General features: G+C 53.0%; 1 protein-coding gene across 3 annotated transcripts in view; it reads left to right on the top strand.

The window, feature by feature from the left end:
- Tmem184b (transmembrane protein 184B) overlaps positions 1–17,031 on the top strand; it is a 44,765-nt gene that overhangs the window by 23,223 nt on the left and 4,511 nt on the right. For all 3 annotated transcript variants that reach the window (XM_031349365.1, XM_031349347.1, XM_031349355.1), the window contains exons 2-8: positions 2,806–3,055; positions 4,279–4,444; positions 11,780–11,870; positions 12,026–12,101; positions 15,432–15,523; positions 16,204–16,373; positions 16,703–16,897. In XM_031349365.1, coding sequence (XP_031205225.1) covers positions 2,864–3,055; positions 4,279–4,444; positions 11,780–11,870; positions 12,026–12,101; positions 15,432–15,523; positions 16,204–16,373; positions 16,703–16,897 — 982 coding nt within the window. In that variant the 5' untranslated portion in view covers positions 2,806–2,863. The remainder of the gene's footprint in view (positions 1–2,805; positions 3,056–4,278; positions 4,445–11,779; positions 11,871–12,025; positions 12,102–15,431; positions 15,524–16,203; positions 16,374–16,702; positions 16,898–17,031) is intronic.

Raw genomic sequence — 17,031 nt, 5'->3', positions numbered from 1 at the left:
TCACTCTGGCTTCTCTGAGGGCCAGGTGCCCTGCCAAGCCAATGTGCTGTTTGCGTGGGATCTGGGTCATGAGTGCTCGCTCCCAGGGGGACATCTGTCTGTAGTACATGTGCGACAGTGGGACCCAGTATCCCTCCTCTCCTATGCACACGGTAAGCAGTAGGTCCCAGGATCTACTCCCCCTCCCCCTCTGTGCACGTTGTGAGCAGTCTGCAGAGCTTACTTAGAGTGATTTAGATTGGATTGTGGATGTGGTCGGCAGCCTCCATGTGGGTCTTGGTCTGGGTGGAGGAGCTGCTATACCTGCCTTTGAGGGGACCAGGGACCAAACAGCTAAGAGTGAGAGCACTGCTTTGACTGTTAGCTGAGAGAATGTTCTAGAAACCTTCAAATCGCTTGGTAGGGGCCTGAAAGCCAAGTTTCACATCTTTATTCTATTTCCAAGATGTAGATAATATCACTTCAAAGTTGCCATTAGGGAAAAGAAAACAAACAGAAGATAATATTTAGAGGAAATGCTGGCGATTTAGGGGTATCTTTGCCCACTCCATATTTATCCTTTTAATCTGGGGTGACAGGCAAAGATGTTGATTCACAGTGCAAGCTTTTCTAAAGAAACGTCCCAGGTGCTAGCTTTCGACTTGGCAGCCGTGCTACAGCAGCTATTATAAGGCTGCTACGGTGCCTCCCTTTGCAGGGCTTTCCATCAGTCCTCATACACAGACACCTCCATTTTTCAGTTTCCCAATTTAGCTGCCTTCTCCGTTTTTGAGTCTTGAATCTGTCTTTTAGTTGGTGGTTAGGGATTGTTGATGTGGAAGAGAGCAATCCAAGGGCTCTGCCTGGATCCCGGTGTTCTGATAGCTAGATGAGGAGTCAGGATGTTAGTGGGAGCCAAGCAGGAGTGCAGGTGGACAGCTGGCAAGGCGGTGTCTGGACCATAGGGCAGGTGTGAGTTGTCTGGGCCCAAAGACAGGAGAGGAGGAGGAACTTGTTCAGGTGTCACTACATTCTGGTCTGGATGTCAGCTCTGGGATTTGCCAAGGACTGTGAGGTTGGTCACCTGGGCTGATGATGAAGCTGGGGACTCAAACTTCCATCAGACTTCTTCCCAGTGTCTGTGATGCGCACTCTCTCTCCACTCCCCCTCTAATCCCTTCATGCCCTGGTGCAGAATGGGTTTGGGCAGTTAGCCTTCCAGGTCACCTGATGGCCGGGTAGCACTGACAGCTGTCAGTAGGTGGCAGCACTAAGCATGAGGCTCCTAAGACTGATGCCTGGGTAGAAGGCGCAGTTGGACTCCTCTGGCTGCCATAACAGAATGCTGGAAACCCGCCTCTTTCTCACTGTTCCAGAGGCTGGGTAGTTGAGATCCAGGCACCGACCACACTGTCCAGTGGGGTGCATTTCTGGTTTCTAGGCAACTCTTCTTTGTCCTCAAGATGCAGAGGAGGGGTCTTACACCAGGGTACTAATCCCTTTCACGAGGACTCCACCCTCCTGACGTTCCAAAGACCCCCCCCCAACCCCCACCCCTGATGCTGTCACTGTGGCTGTCACTCTGGGGCATCACTCTGATGATCCTGGAAAGCTTTGTTCTTTGGAAGTAGCTCTGGTCTCTGGCCCAGCCTTGCCCCAATTGGCAGACATCTGGTGGCTACCTGTCAGCAGTTCTTCTCTGGACTATATGAGGATTACTTCTCCATGTCAAATGGGACCTCAACTCTATCTAGAAATAGAAAGGCTTTGCTTCCACGGAGTCACCATCTACTCTGTTTCACTTTCCCTCTGGAAATTTCCTTGATGTGCATTTCCTCAGTTCTGCCATGTTCCTTGTGTGGGGCCACCTCACTCACATTCTCTGGAAATGCAGATCGAAAGCCAGGAATGAGGTTGAGCATTATAAATTGCCTGGCTGCTGGGCTTGGTGCTGGAGATTCAAAGATGGGGATAGGGGACTCACTGCCTCTGAGCAGGCAGGAAGAGAGACGCATGGACCGAATGCAGGCCCTCTGTTCCTTAGAGACTAGTTAGGGCATGTGAAATGGACTGGAGTATCCGGGTGAGGAAGTGCCTGGGCAGGGTTTTAGGAAAGAGGATTCCTGCGTTGAGTTAGAAGATGATTTCTAGGGGGTTGTGTAGGAGGCAGTGGTAGAGTACTTTCTTGGCATTGTGTGAAGTCCTAGGTTCTGTAGTTTGAAGTTTGAAGATGTACAAATTGGGAAGAGCCATAAAGTCTCCAAGATAGCCCAGCTGGGTCCCAAAGGGATGGGTGACTGTTAGCCATTAGGAAAGTTAGAGAGAAATCTCAAAAGCCAGGCCCTTCAAGTAGATTCCCATGCCTTACAGTGGTGGTTCACACCTTTAATCCCAGCACTTGGGAGGCAGAGGCAGGCAGATCTCTGGGAGTTCGAGGCCAGCCTGGTCTACAGAGTTCCAAGACAGCCAGAGCTATACAGAGAAACCCTGTCTTAGAAAAACAAAAACAAGTCTACCACATCAGGGCGGTATATGTCTTTCATCCTAGTACTTGGGAGCCTGAGGCAGGAGGATTTGAGCTCAAGACCTACCGAGTCTGTACACAGCAACACCTTGTCTCTAAAGGAGAGTGACAGGAGGCCCATGTGGCAGTTGTGTGTGCCATGTGAGGGCTCCAGCTTTGGCAGCAGTACTGAGGGACTGCCAGGGTAGCAATGGGCAAGCTGTTGTTGACAGTTGTAGGTTGGCGCTCTTCCGTACACCCGTATTCCACTCACTGGAATACACTGTTCATAACACTGCCACTCACTCCCGTTTCTTCTTTAGGCCAGCCTGCCACTCACTGCAAGAGATCCTCTCAGGGAGCCTGGTGCTGCTGGGAACCATGACAGTGAGGGGGGCTGCGCTGGCCCCAGACCCAGCATCACCCACAACCGCAGCAGCTTCACCTAGTGTCTCTGCCACTCCCGAGGGGAGCCCCACAGCCATGGAACACCCTGTGTTTCTGATGACCACTGCCGCCCAGGTCATCTCCGGCTTCTTTGTGTGGACAGCTCTGCTCATCACCTGCCACCAGGTACTTAGGTGTGGTGGGGGTCCACCAGGTCCCTAAGTGTCCCGAGTGGTTTCTAGTTCCACAAATCACACTTTAGGCAAGCCAGGCAAGTAGCGTAAGCTCTGCTTTCTAGGGTCTCTCTCCCACACCCCAGCTCAGCTGCAGGCAGGAGGTGGCTCTGGATTCACCGTCAGTCCAGCAGCAGCCGGAGGGAGCATCAGGACTGTGAGGAGACTCACAGATACTTGTCTGCAGTGAGGTTCTGCTCAGAATCTGTTGGCCAGCACATGTGTTACTGTTAGCCTGAGGGAGGTGGCAGCTCAGGGAGAGAAGTCAGGTCTCCTGTCTCCTGCCCTTATGCCCTCAGGGGAGGTTGGGTGCCCAAGAAGGAGGCTAGCTGGATTCCCATGTAGAGGGCTAGGTGAGTCTGCTCAGGCCCCTGGCAGCCTCTCACCAGCTGCTGTGCATCTCAGCCTCTTTTAGATCCATTAGTGTCCAAGGAAATTGGCTCACAGCGGATGGAAATATTTTGTCCTTTTCCTTAGTCAGGGCTGGCCTGGGCTGGGCCAAGAGTGATGTCATGAGAGTCGGGCCCAGACACTGAGGCTGCGTATGCTCTTAGCTTCCCCAGAGTTGCACTGCCTTCTCCTGCCTCCCTGGGGACACTGCAGTCAGTGCTGCCTTAGTTCAGCGGACTGAGGAACTAGGCCTAGTGTGAGCACACCACTGTGGCCACACAGCCCGGAAGTGTGTCCGTGTTCTCCAGAGAGAGGCTCTCGGCTGCCCCACCCTCTCTCACATCTGTGAAGGGACAAGGCAGAGAGGGGCCACAGCCAGATGGCTTCAACTCGCCCTTGATCAGCCCTTGAGCTAACTCAGTGCTGCTGCTCTGAGGTCTTGGGAACTTGGCATGGGGAGGCAGAGTGATAGGAGCACACGTTGAAGACCACAACTTCAACAATACTGTGGTCCTACTGTCCCCTGTAGCTGAAGGTGGCCTGTAGATAGCGCCACACCAGCTTTATGTGGTCCCTTCGACTTGACTCTCGTGGTGGAAGGTTTATCATCTGATTTTACAGAGCAGGACTGAGGCTTAGGATGGGTAATTTGCATCAGGCCATAGAGGAAGGATGTCAGGAGCCCTTCTCTTCCCATGGAGCAGGCGGGGGGAAGAGGGCAGACGGGTGGGAGGCAGCTGGAATGGCAGTGGGACTTGGTTGACTTGGTGCCCTCCCTCCCTCCAGATCTACATGCATCTGCGCTGCTACAGCCGCCCCAACGAACAGCGCCACATCGTGCGCATCCTCTTCATCGTGCCCATCTACGCCTTCGATTCCTGGCTCAGCCTCCTCTTCTTCACCAATGACCAGTACTATGTGTACTTTGGCACTGTCCGTGACTGCTATGAAGGTGAGCACATTGGAGCGGGGAGTAGGGACCAGGGAGCCAGGAGGTGCAGGCCCCTCATTCATCTGAAGATCTGAGGCTGGGGAGCTGGGGCCATGGGGTCGAGGGTGGGGTGCATGCCCCTCATTCATCTCTAGGACCTGAGGCTGGCACATCATTCCTCAGTCCCTCAGGAGCCTCTGGACCAACCTCACAAGGATGGATCTGGATTCCTCTTCCCCACCTGGCTGTCCATCTATCACTAATGGACGAGTAGCCGTCCCATGTAGCCCAAGTCTCCGCTTACAGACATGGTTTGGTTTGGGGGATCCCAGGTCACCCTCACAGATGCCCAGAGACAGGAGCTCTAACTCTGATTCATTTATTTCTCAGCTCTGGCTTCTCTAGTTGGGTTGGCAACTTCTAAATGGTCCATCTGTGGGTAGAAACCACAGGTACTGGGGGAGAATTTACACAGCTGGGCCTGCAAGCCCACGTGTCCCCATGTGTTGCTCTATTGTGTCTCAAAGGAAAGGACTGGCACCCCTCTTAGCACCTTCTGCCAGGTTCCCCCTTATTTCTGTGTCCCCCACCACAACCCCTTCAGGACACACATCAGCCTCCACCGCAGCTCAGCAGTAGGGAGTTCCTTGGTGTTGGGAACTGGTGTGGTCAGATTCTCCAGCCATGTGTGAGATTGACCCTCGTCCTGTCTCTTCGACAATGTCATCATATCTTTGTCCATGCATGGTTGCAAGCACTGTCTGTCCCTTCAGTGGAGACAGCCCTGAGAGAAGGCTTCACTCTGTGGGAACAGAGCCAGACACTCGATAGCAGTTGACTCTCCCCTCCCCCATTGAGACAGATGTCTTGTAGCCTAGGCTGGCCTCAAACTTGGGAGGGAGGGAGGGTATCAGGGTCTCAATTTATATCTCTGGCTGGCCTGGAACTCAGAGGTTTGCCTATTTCTCCTTCTTTAGTTCTGGGATTAAAGGTGTGCACTTTATATTCTTTGTCTCTCTTCTATCTTTTATGTGTATGGGTGTCTGCCTGCATGTATGTCTGTGTACTGTGTGTGTGTGTGTGTGTGTGTGTGTGTGTGTGTGTGTGTGTGTGTGTGTGTAGTGCCTGAGGAGGCCAGAAGAAGGCACTAGGAACTGAAAAACAGGATGATGCTTGGAAGAGCAGCCCATGCTCTTCACTGCTTAGCCATCTCTCCAGCCCTAGCCTCAGACTCCCCGCCCCTGAGACACGGTTTCTTTGTGTAGCCCTCCCTGGCTGTTGTTCTGTAGACCAAGCTGGCCTTGAACACAGAGATCCTCCTGCCTCTGCCTCCCAAGTGCTGGGATTATAGGTGTGTGTTACCACACCTGGTCTTATGTGGTGCTGGACATGAAACGTAGGACTTTCTAGATGCTAAGCAGGCACTTTGCTGACTAGAAATACATCCCCGGTCCAGTCCATTTCTCTGTGTGCGTGCTCGTGTGCATGTGTGTGTTGGAGGAATGAGGGGCTCATACATCCCAGTCATGTGCTCTTTCTTTAAGCTATACCTCAGCCAACCCCATAATTTTTGAATAAAGGGACTTGAGTAGCTCACTGTGAGCCCTGCCCAACCCTTCCGTGGGGCTGCTTGATTCCCAGGCACCCTCCTCCTGGCTGGTGTTCTCTAAAGTTCCTTCCAGGAGAGACTATGGAGGCAGGTGTTCCACTGTGCTTGATATTCCTGACAGTGGACAATCCCTGGGGAGCCTCTGGCTGGGAAGGAAGGAGCTGGGTATCCTTCCTGCAGGTGCCGGCCTCAAGTGGGCACCTGGACCAGCTTCTGCTCCCCTGGTTCTCTTAGGAGCAAAAAGTTCCTTGCTGCATATGTGTCTTTGTGTTTCTATGTGTGTGTTGGTGTCTGTGTGTCCTGTGTAGTCTAAGGGCCCTGAAGATAGGACCTGTCGTACACGATGGGGACATGGGAGGGGGGCTACCAGTCTGTCCTCACTCCACACCCAGAGCAGCAGCAGACGGCCACAGTGGGCAGCACCCCTCGTCAGAAGCCCCTTTGTTCCTCCCACCTGCCCCAGCCAGCCCCACTGCTAGCTCAGGAAGTCTGCCGTCCATCTCCTAGGCCTGTCATCTCCCAGGGCATGTACAAACAGCACACAGCGCTGACCCTCACTCTCACCTGTTCCTTCTGTACTTCCTTTCATATCTCTTTTGCCTCTAGCATATGTAAGAAAGCACACACACACATGCGTGCACAGGCACACGCACATACACTTATCTTCGCCGTGCTGGGGAGGCTGGACTACAGTTTTCTCTAGGTGTGCATTCAGAGTTTGCGTGTTTGTGTTTAAATGCTGTCCAGGGCTGAACCTTGCACTGCCCCCCATGCCTCATCCCTTCCTTTCATTTCTTTGGTTTGGGAACTCAGTCCTTCCACAACCCTGTGCTCCTGCCTCCACTCCTGAGTGCCGTGCTTGCTGCTCTCTCTGCCCTTTCTCTGTAGAAGCCTGGGCCTTGCTACTTGTCTTAATTTTGGGTTTTCTGTGCTTATCACTCGTTTATCCCTGAACACTACAACTGGGTTTTAAATAACCAGCCCGCTTTCCCTCCAGCGGCCGTGTGTGAGTCTGTTAGCACTGGTTTTCCCTCCAGCGCCCGTGTGTGAGTCTGTTAGCACTGGTTTTCCCTCCAGCGGCCGTGTGTGAGTCTGTTAGCACTGGTTTTCCTTTGACCAGGCTCTCTGCACTGGCTGCTTTCAAGGGCTCCTCTGCCGTCACCCAGGTTGCCAGTCACTATCATTCTTGGACTTGTGTTGGCTTCTCCTATGCTGCATGGGTCACCTGTCCCTGTTTCTCCTTCATTTGTGGTTTGTTCTCTCCATTAGTCAGGGCTCACCTTTACCAGGTTCCTGAGGAAGCTGGCCCATGGGAGGCAGGTAGGAAGCCTGTCTACCAGGCTCCTAAGGAAGCTGGCCCATGGGAGGCAGGTAGGAAGCCTGAAGTGTCTTTAGTGGATTGCTCTGTGACTGACGGCTTTCGGAAGGGACTGTACCTCAGGGTTGGGAATTGTTCTCTGGGTCCTGCAGGCTTCTTCTCACTAGCTTCATCTCCTGCTGCTGCTTTTAGGGAGTCTCCTGGACTCTGATCCTGCTAGCTGCTTACATATTCTTCTAGGCTTTTAAGATCTTGCTTTCAACCTCAGAGTTCCAAAATCTCACTCAAGATAGAATAGTCTTCACCATGCTGGGGAAGGCCCTGTGGGCTTGAGCTCCTCAACTCAGAACCCGAGACCTTTTCTTGTTTGTGGCTTTGACATTTTTCTTTCTTTCTTTCTCTCTCCTTCTATTTTTTTTTTCTTTTTTTGTTTTTCGAGACAGGGTTTCTCTGTGTAGCCCTGGCTGTCCTGGAACTTACTCTGTAGACCAGGCTGATCTTGAACTCAGAAATCTGCCTGCCTCTGCCTCCCAAGTGCTGGGATTAAAGGTGTGCGCCACCACCGCCCGTCAATATTTTTCTTTTCCTTTAAAAAATTATTTATTTAAATTTTATCATTTAGTTAGCAACCTGGCAATGGCTGAGTTTCAGAGATATTGGGCACCTTCCCCAGGATGCCCCAGCTCCATACCACACCCATCTGATGAAGGCTGTAGCTCACACCGAGCTGGAATAGACCATGGGGCTGGGTGTGAACCAGTAGCCATGGCCTTGGGAGGCGCGGGACCATAGGTGGAGATGCAGCTTCCTCTGCTCCCTCAAAAGCTCACCCCAGGTTCTTCCCCATCATTATCACGTTCTCCCCTCCCCTGGCGCCAGGTGGAGTATGCATCACACAGCCATTACACAGTGTAAAACAGGGCTGCAGGTTGCTGCAAAACTTGCCCAGTAGGACCCGATGGTGCGGAAGCACCAGGCGCCTGCCTGGGTCTTTGCAGCCAGGATTTCATGTGTGCCGGGCCTGGTGAAGGAGAGGAAAAAGATTTTAGACACCTATGTCCTTCACCCCATTGCAGGGTTCAGATTCTTGTTGTTGAGATAGGTCTCATTGTGTAGTCCTATCCGCGATAGGCTGGCCTCAAATCCATGATCCCCGTGCCTCAGCCTCCCTTGCACAGCATTGCAGATGTAGAGCATCACACCTAGCCCTAGAGTTCGAAGTTTAGATACTGACTCTTGATATGTGGCCCCAAATGAACCATGTTTCCTGACAGAGAGGGTACAGTGAATGAACGAAGAGCCTAGGACGGGAGCCAGGGAAGGGGCTCAGTGGGTGAAGATGTTTGCCGCCAAGGCTGATGCCTACTGAAGTGTCTCTGTAGGATCCATGTGATGAAATTCGAGCTCTTCTGATCAACACACACACACACACACACACACACACATCCACACACACAGAGATACATAAAGAAATGTAATTTAAAAAGAGAGCCATAGGCCAGTTTGCTGCCAGTAGGGCACCCTGATGGGTAACGCACCACTGGCCACAGCTCACAAACAAGACGTGTAAGAGCTCAGTGCTTCTGAAGGAAGAGGAATCAGAAGTGGCCTGTGGGGTGCCAGGAGCAGGGACAGGCAGGATGTAAAAAGGACGAGGAGTCACCAGGGAGGAGGGCTTGGGAGCAACTTGGAATTGGGCACATTGACATAGGGCAGGTCCCCTGTCCAGCAGGCTTGCTCCATTGTACTGTGATTGCCCACATGCCCCTGAAATGGGAGGGGATGTTGTGAGCCTGGTGAACCAGCCAGAAATACTTTAGTTCACAGCTGGCAGTTGTTTTCCAAACGTATCCTCAGTTATCTGGAATGTCCCAGATAGCTTGGTCTCTCCAACCAACTCAGAGTTTCTGTGTAGGAGAGGCAGAGACCAGCGGAAGGGACTCAAGTCTCACAGAGGAGAGAGCTTGGAGCAGCCAGATGCACTCGGGACATCAGTTCTGTGCAACATCAGTTCTGTACAAGGTCCCTACTGAGTAGTAGGTGGTGTATAGTGAATAGTGTATAACTCCTGACCTGGGACGCAGCTGCAGGGACACTTCTGAGCAGGTTTTCACTCAAGTCCTGAGCTCCCAGGCTGAGTGTTGTAGCTGCTTGTTTGTAGGGACTACAGCTAAGACACAGAGTGGCCTGTAACCTCTTCTCTCAGTGGTTCCTGGCTAGAGAAGCTCACTGAGGACTGGTGGGACCGAAGTCTCTGCTGAGGGGTCTGCTTCTGATGCTTGGTTCTAAGGACCAGCTGGGAGCTGAAACCTCCCTCTCCGATGATGATGCTCTCTAGGAATACTCTTTCCAATTCCGGTGTGGTGGCTCATGCCTGGAATCCAGCACATTTGGGAGACAGAGGCCGAAGGATCTCTGCCAGTTTGGGGCTAGCCTCAGCTACATGATGAGCCCTGTCCTGAAAAGCGGGAAGGGAAAAAGGTGTGTCCATTCTGTGAAGTGAAGTCCTTGTGGGATCTGCCATGAGACCACGAGGCGCCCATCTGCTGTGTGGACAGCCTCCATGTTTCATCTTGAACCTCACCCTCCCTTTCCTGATGGCATTCTCTTGTCTGTAACTTGATGTGTGGTATCTAGAATGGAGAGAAAGTTCTAGATATCCCGTTGTCCAGGGCAGGAGTAGGTGAGACCATCACTTCCCTCTGGAGTGTGGGTCCCACGATCACTAATGTCTCCCTGGGCCTAGCATACGGCCTGCCATGCAGGCTGTGGTAGGTATTGCCTTCCTAGAGACCAGGTCTGGAGCCACATTGAGAATTGGCAGGATGGCAGCCGGCGGCCTGAATTCCACCCACTCCTGGTCATGTCTCAGCCTCTCTGCTCTGTTTCTAGGCTGTGTAGATGCCTCTTGTGTAAATGCCATTGTTGGGTCTGTTCTATGTGAGCCTGTATTTGCCTAGGAAAGGTATTGTAGAAATCACTTTAATCCTAGTCCAGGGTTTCTACTCCACCTTCAGTTATTGAGTTCCCAGATAAAAAGCACACACAGCCATTATATTTTTAATAAGCCTTAAGCAGTGCAAAAGCTGGGCAGCAGTTTACTCTCCTTGATGTTAGAGTCTACTTTCCTATTGATAATCCAAGTTATTACTTACTGTGTTCCTTCTGGGCTGTTCTTAACTCCGCTCAGCCAGCCCTCAGTACCATGTTCTTATGGCTCGCCTAACCCATGGCCACTTCTTCCTCCTGCCCTCTTCTTCTCTCGTGCTCTTCCTCTGACCCGCTGGCAGCTCAGACCTCCCTCTCTGATGATGGTGGTCACTAGGAAACTAAACCCCACCTGTGTCTCCTCTGCCCAGCTGTTGTACTGATTAACGCACATCATAAGTATAAAGGCTGTGCGTCTCTCATCCAAGAGGGATGGGTAGAAACCTCGGGAGGAATTTAAATACTTACTACTAAAGGGGATGGATTTTTCAGATGGTCAGTCAAGTCATGTCTGAGAGGTTGTTTCTCGTCTCCTTTCTCTGAGGATTGATGATTTTACTACCGACTCACTAGTGATTGTTTGCAGTGAAGCAGCCCGCTGGCTGTTCTGTGTACTTGCTAAGATGACAGTCCTGAGCCGAGAGCGGAATGCAGTGGGAGTAAGCTGTTCAGTCCGAGCTGGGTGTGGCTGTGGTTGACCAGCAGCCCAGGCTGCACAAAAAGGGAACGTCTGAGCTCAGGTGGCAGGTGGCAGGTCCTCCCAAAGAAAGCAGGCACTGCTGGGCAAGAGGGAGGTGGGGTTAGGGCTTGTGGCTTCTCTGGGGGATCCATTTCAAGAAAGGTTCCTTTTCTGCCCTGTGAGAGCCAGTCTGAGAGTAGGCCTGTGGCCCGCCCTGGCTCTTGCCATAGGTAATGCTGGGAGAGCCATAGGCCACATCCATCCCCTTGACCTTCATTCCTTCAGCGTTGGCTGCAGGTACCATGGCTTTGGCCTGGTACTGGGGTAGGACTCAGTTCCTCCCTGCAGGGTGTTCTGGAATAAGCGGTACACCACTCACTGAGCACGTGGGAGCATGTCCTGGGAATTCAGCCTTCAGCGGGGCCTCATATAGTCACCGCTCTTCTCCGAAAAGCAGGCTAAGGGAGCGCTTGTCCCCAGTTCCCAGATGAAGAAACAGCCACAAAGAGCTTGAGAACCCTGCGTAAAGCCACACGGCTCCTAAGTAGTAGAGCCATGGCCCACAGCTGGGCAGTCTGGCCCAGGGGTGCCTGGCTCTTTGCCCCAGCTCTGTGCTGCCCTGTATCCTGAAGAGTCAGACGTCATCGGAAGACTGCAGAGCTGGGTGTCGCTGCCGCTCAGCCCTTGGCTGAGCTTGGCGTGCTGCTGCACTCTGAGTGACCGCTCTGCTGATGTGGATACTCTGCTCTGAACTTTTCACAGCCTTTGTCATCTATAATTTCCTGAGCCTGTGCTATGAGTACCTTGGGGGAGAGAGTGCCATCATGTCTGAGATCAGAGGGAAGGCCATTGAGTGAGTATGACAGCTTCCTGAGCCCCTTCCAACCTCGCAGGGGGACATACAGACCTTGCCCCCTCCCTGAATGGACACACAGACCAGCCTACCCCTGCGTGGGCACACAGACCACTTCATCCCTGGCCCCAACCCTCTCTACTTGTCATTCCCAGGTCCAGCTGTATGTATGGCACATGCTGCCTCTGGGGAAAGACCTATTCCATTGGATTCCTGCGGTTCTGTAAACAGGTATATGCCAGGGACAGCCTCAGCTTGGGAAGGAGGGTGATTCATGTTGCATGCTGACCTTGCCATATCTGTGGAGGTCTGTGGAAACACTGTGGGTTTTTTTTTTTTAAAGATTTATTTAATGTGTATGGGTACACTGTAGTTGTATTGATGATTGCTATGAATGAAGGTTGCTTGCTCTGGTTGACCCCACTGGCTCTGGCCTAAAAATGTATTTATTATTATATCTAAGTACACTGTAGCCATCTTCAGATGCACCAGAAGAGAGCGACAGATCTCATTACCAATGGTTGTGAGCCACCATGTGGTTGCTGGTATTTGAACTCAGGACCTCTGGAAGAGCAATCAGTGTTCTTAACCACTGAGCCATCTCTCCAGTCCAGAGATACTGTGTTAATATCATCTACTGAGACTAGCAGTGAACATCCTGGAAGTATCTAGGGCATCCTGGGGCCAGAGAAGCTGATCCAGAGTCTCGCTGTGTTCAGGAACCAGGAAGCACAGGGGTCTGGACCATCAGTTTGAAAACTCATCCCTGTTTCTGGGCCAAGAGGGTTTCGGCATTAAAGATACCTAGCAGACCAGACCACGCAGCTCTCTCCCACGTCCCAGTCACAGCGCCGTGGCTGCTGGTCTCCTTGGTCACCACTTCCTGGCTAGAGTTGGACTTCCAACTTCTCTGCCTGTGTGACCTCGCCATTTGCTTAACCTCTCTAAGCTTGTTTGTCCTTCTATCAGATGGAGGTGGCAGTACCTCCAGAGGTGACTGAAGGGAGCAGATCAGGCAGAGGATGTAGTCCTTGGCGCAGCTCTGCCTCATTCAGGGAGATAGCACCTGTGGGTGCCACGCCCAGACTTCATGACTGCCCCTGGCTCTGCAGGGCCTCTGCCAGCCTCCAACATGGCCAAGTAGTCAGAGAGAAATGGTCCCCCGTTCCCCACCAAGGGCACTGCAGCCTATCTCTCTTGTTGCCTCTGTAGAGGGCTCAGGGCCCCCAGCATGGTTGCCTGCACAACAGCCTGTCTGTCAGTGGACATGCCCCAGCTTCAGTTCTGCCTCCCAGAGGACACCTCAGGTTCTCTCCCCTGGAGTGGTCCAGAAGGGGTTAACACTGTTCTGGTCCAGGGTGGGGCTTGCAGAGCCTTTGTTTATGTGGTTCAGCCACCCAGTGCAGGCCCAGCTGTGACTCATGGCCGCTTTTGATCATTACATTGTCCTCAAAGTTTTGCTCTCAGGAGCAGAACAGAAAGCACTGTTGGCCTCACCGCCACCAGGTTGTACCCAATCCCCTCCCGAGGCTCTGGGGCTCCGCTGTTGAACCTCAACATGGCAGTGAAGGCAGGGAGTGAAAGGACCATGTGAAGGCTCCTGGCAGGCACCAGTTTTTTTGCAGCTCACAGTCCTGTCTTCATTCCAGCACCACAGGGTGGGCCAGGATGTCCTCGGGCCCAGAGCCCAGTGTCTGAGTCTTTTGGACAGTTTGTTAAAAGGGGAAATTCCTGGGCTGGGGCTACAGTGTGGTGGAAAAGCACTACTTCCCCCCTCGTGTGAATGAGTGTGAGTGTGTGTGTGTGTGTGTGTGTGTGTGTGTGTGTGTGTGTGTGTGTGTGTTTTCCTGGGTTCTGTCCCTGTGAGGAGACATAAAGGGGGTGCGGGGTTATAATGACAGAGGAAGGGAGGAGAGTAGGGATTCTCAGGTCAGTGATCCCCTCCCCACCAACTCAACAGAGCTCTAGAAATCACTGCCCACTCTTGGGCTGACCTGTGATTTTGACTTCTCGTCTGGTCTGTGGACCTCAGACCGACACGTGGGGTAGCTGGACAAAGACTCTGGAGCCTGCTGGCTTGGGCTTCGTGATGAAAGTGCCTCACAGGGAGCAGCCCCACCAGCTCACTGGGCACCTTGGTGTGAAACCCTGCTTTTCTCCCTTCCTCACACTGCCTCTGGTAAAGATTTGCAGCCCAGGGCTTCTGCGGGGCTCTCAGCTCTGCCTGCCGCATGCTCCTCTGCTGTGGCTCTCCCGAAGGCCAGGCCCTCAGTGGAGCAGAGATGGTTCCCAGGCATCCCTTCTGCTTCAGCCGCTGGTCCTAGCCTGAGCCATACTGGCCGCTGTGTGGTTGGAGCTTCATGTGCCCACTGCCTCCCCTTCACTCAGGGCTTCTGACCAAGGATGATGACTTTTAGGTCAATGAGAGTCTGTGGGTGATATGGACACCCCACTGGATTACAGAAACTGCAGAGCTGGTTTAGCACATCCTCCCACATTTGAGCAAGTTTGAAAAAGCCTGACTGTGCGTAGAATAGGCAGCCTCAGGAGGACACTGCATCTGGCTCTTCTGTCCTCATTTGCAACTCTGTGCTGTGGGCATGGGTTATATAGCATTTACCAGGATGGCTACCATTCAGACCTAGTGTCTGTCTGAGTGACCGCAGTGAATAGTCAGCCAGTCCTGAATTCCCATGTACCTTTTGGGGCTTGTGCATATTAAAGGGTTGTCCTGTCCCCACTTGCTGCTCTTGAAGGCTCTCTCCAGCCTACTCAGACCCCAGCTCCACAGAAATCCTGGCCTAGGCCGGGGCATGGGCAAGAAAGCAGATGGGGAGGGTGAGAAGATGGACGCCCTTGAGCTCCCTGTGTGGCCAGGTCTTCCTTAGTGCCCCGCTTGCCCAGAGCCTTCTCCCTGCTGCTACACCCTGACCACCCCGTCCTTGTTCACATTCTGCCCTGAGCTCCTCTATACGAATGAAGGGCTCCTGTTTGTTTATGTATTTACTGACTTACTCTTATGTTCTTGTGTTTGTGTGTGTGTGTGTGTGTGTGTGTGTATGTGTGTGCGTGTGTGTGCGTGCGTGTGTGTGTGTGTGCCAGTGTGTGTATGTGTGTGTGTGTATGTATGTGTGTGCATGTGTGTGTGTTTGTGTTTGTGTGTACAAGCTTACATGTGTTGCTGTGTGACTTGCAGGAGTTTCTCTCCTTCCACTGTGTCCTGAGGATCAAACTTAGGTTAGCAGGCTTGGCAAACAAGTGTCTTTACCTGAAGCATCTCACTGGCTTGGAGCTCCTCCCTCTGGCTGGATCCTGTCCTTGCCATCTTCCCGAAGGCCTCTTGTGCTCTGAGCTTTCTCTGAGATGTCTGCTGCTCCTGGTCCCCTGGGTCCTGTGGTTTTCATCCTTGAATCCCCAGCATCTTCTTGTCTCCTTACACATTCGGCCTCCCCTTGTAGGCAGTTCCTTCCTCCTTCCTAGAAGCCAGCATAGGCCCAGCTCCAGGACAGGTGCTGAAGCAGAATGCCCCTCCTTATCCTGCCTCATCTGTCTCTCCAACAGGCCACCCTGCAGTTCTGTGTGGTGAAGCCACTCATGGCTGTCAGCACCGTTATACTCCAGGCCTTTGGCAAGTACCGGGACGGGGACTTTGAGTAAGCAGGGGTCCTCCCCTGGGATCTGTGGGTAGAATGTTGGCATACAAATGGGTACCCTACCTTGACAGAGCCCACTGCTGTCTCCCTAAATTGCGTGGGACTCAGACCTCCCTGAATCTGAGCCTGAGTGTGCCAGTGGCCATCTTGCTCTTGGTCCAGATGCCAGCTCCTGGCCAATCATGCTTATGGTCAGGACATACAGTGGTAACCATGGGTGAGTCTCAGAAGGTGGTAGCTGCCCTTAGGCAGGTTCTGAAAGAAGCCTTGGGAAGCAGTCCTCAGGTCCGGATGTAAAGGCCCCACTATGTAAACCAGCCACAACTTGTCACCAGACCACCTAGGCAGATGAGTCCACCAAGATCAGGAGGAGACACTGGGATACTTGTCACCTCCAGCAGAGCCCCAGCTTCCCTCTAGTGTCCTCCATCAGGAGTGAGTTCCGAGCAGGGCTTCCATGTGAGTGGATGAAGCGGTAATGACAGGCTGGCCTGCGCACAGGCACACCCCTACACCCCATTCCCACTCTGTCCCCATCCCCTTCCCCTCCCTCCAGGGAGTCATTGTACCTTGCTGGAGAGCATAGCCTGAGACATGGGGAGCAGGTTGTGGGCAGGGTGGAGGAAGGAGCAGCCTGCCCCCTCAGGACTGGTCCCAGCCACAGCATGCCTGTCCTACAGTGTCACCAGTGGGTACCTCTACGTGACCATCATCTACAACATCTCCGTCAGCCTGGCCCTTTACGCTCTCTTCCTCTTCTACTTCGCCACTCGGGAGCTGCTCAGTCCCTACAGCCCTGTCCTCAAGTTCTTCATGGTCAAGTCCGTCATCTTTCTGTCCTTCTGGCAAGGTGAGCCTCCTCTCTCAGCCTGGTGCTCATAGCCACAGTGCCCACTTCCATCTCAGTCCCATCTCCCACTCTGTTCATGTTCCCAGAACTGTGGGTTCCAGCCAAAGTGCTGTCCTTTAAGATCCTGGCCTGGAACAGACACCTTGGCCACTGGCACTCGGGAGGGGTAAAGCTTGCAGGAAGCTCCTGTGCTCAGTGCTGTCATGCCTGCCTCTAGCAAGTGAGCCCTATTGTACCCTGGAGTATGTGGCTGTGTGGGTGGCACTACATGACTGAAGGGCCTGGGAAGGGACCCAGCGTGTGACCAGACAGTGCCTCTTCCTGTCCAGGCATGCTGCTGGCCATCTTAGAGAAGTGTGGGGCCATCCCCAAAATCAACTCAGCCCGTGTGTCGGTGGGTGAGGGCACTGTGGCTGCCGGCTACCAGGACTTCATCATCTGTGTTGAGATGTTCTTTGCAGCCTTGGCCCTGCGGCATGCCTTCACCTACAAGGTCTACGCTGACAAGAGACTGGACGCTCAAGGTATGAGCTGAGTTCCTACCCAGGGCATGACCCCAGTCTTATGAGACTCCCCCACTACCCAGCATCTCATCAGGGTTGACTGTACTGAAAGAGGAGCTGAAGAGGTCAGAGCAGCAGGGCTGGCAGAGGCCAGA

This window comes from Mastomys coucha, unplaced genomic scaffold (assembly GCF_008632895.1).
Source record: "Mastomys coucha isolate ucsf_1 unplaced genomic scaffold, UCSF_Mcou_1 pScaffold11, whole genome shotgun sequence".
NCBI classification, from domain to species: domain Eukaryota; kingdom Metazoa; phylum Chordata; class Mammalia; order Rodentia; family Muridae; genus Mastomys; species Mastomys coucha.
Note: the sequence above shows the minus strand (reverse complement) of the source record. Positions and strands in the feature narration are given on the sequence as shown.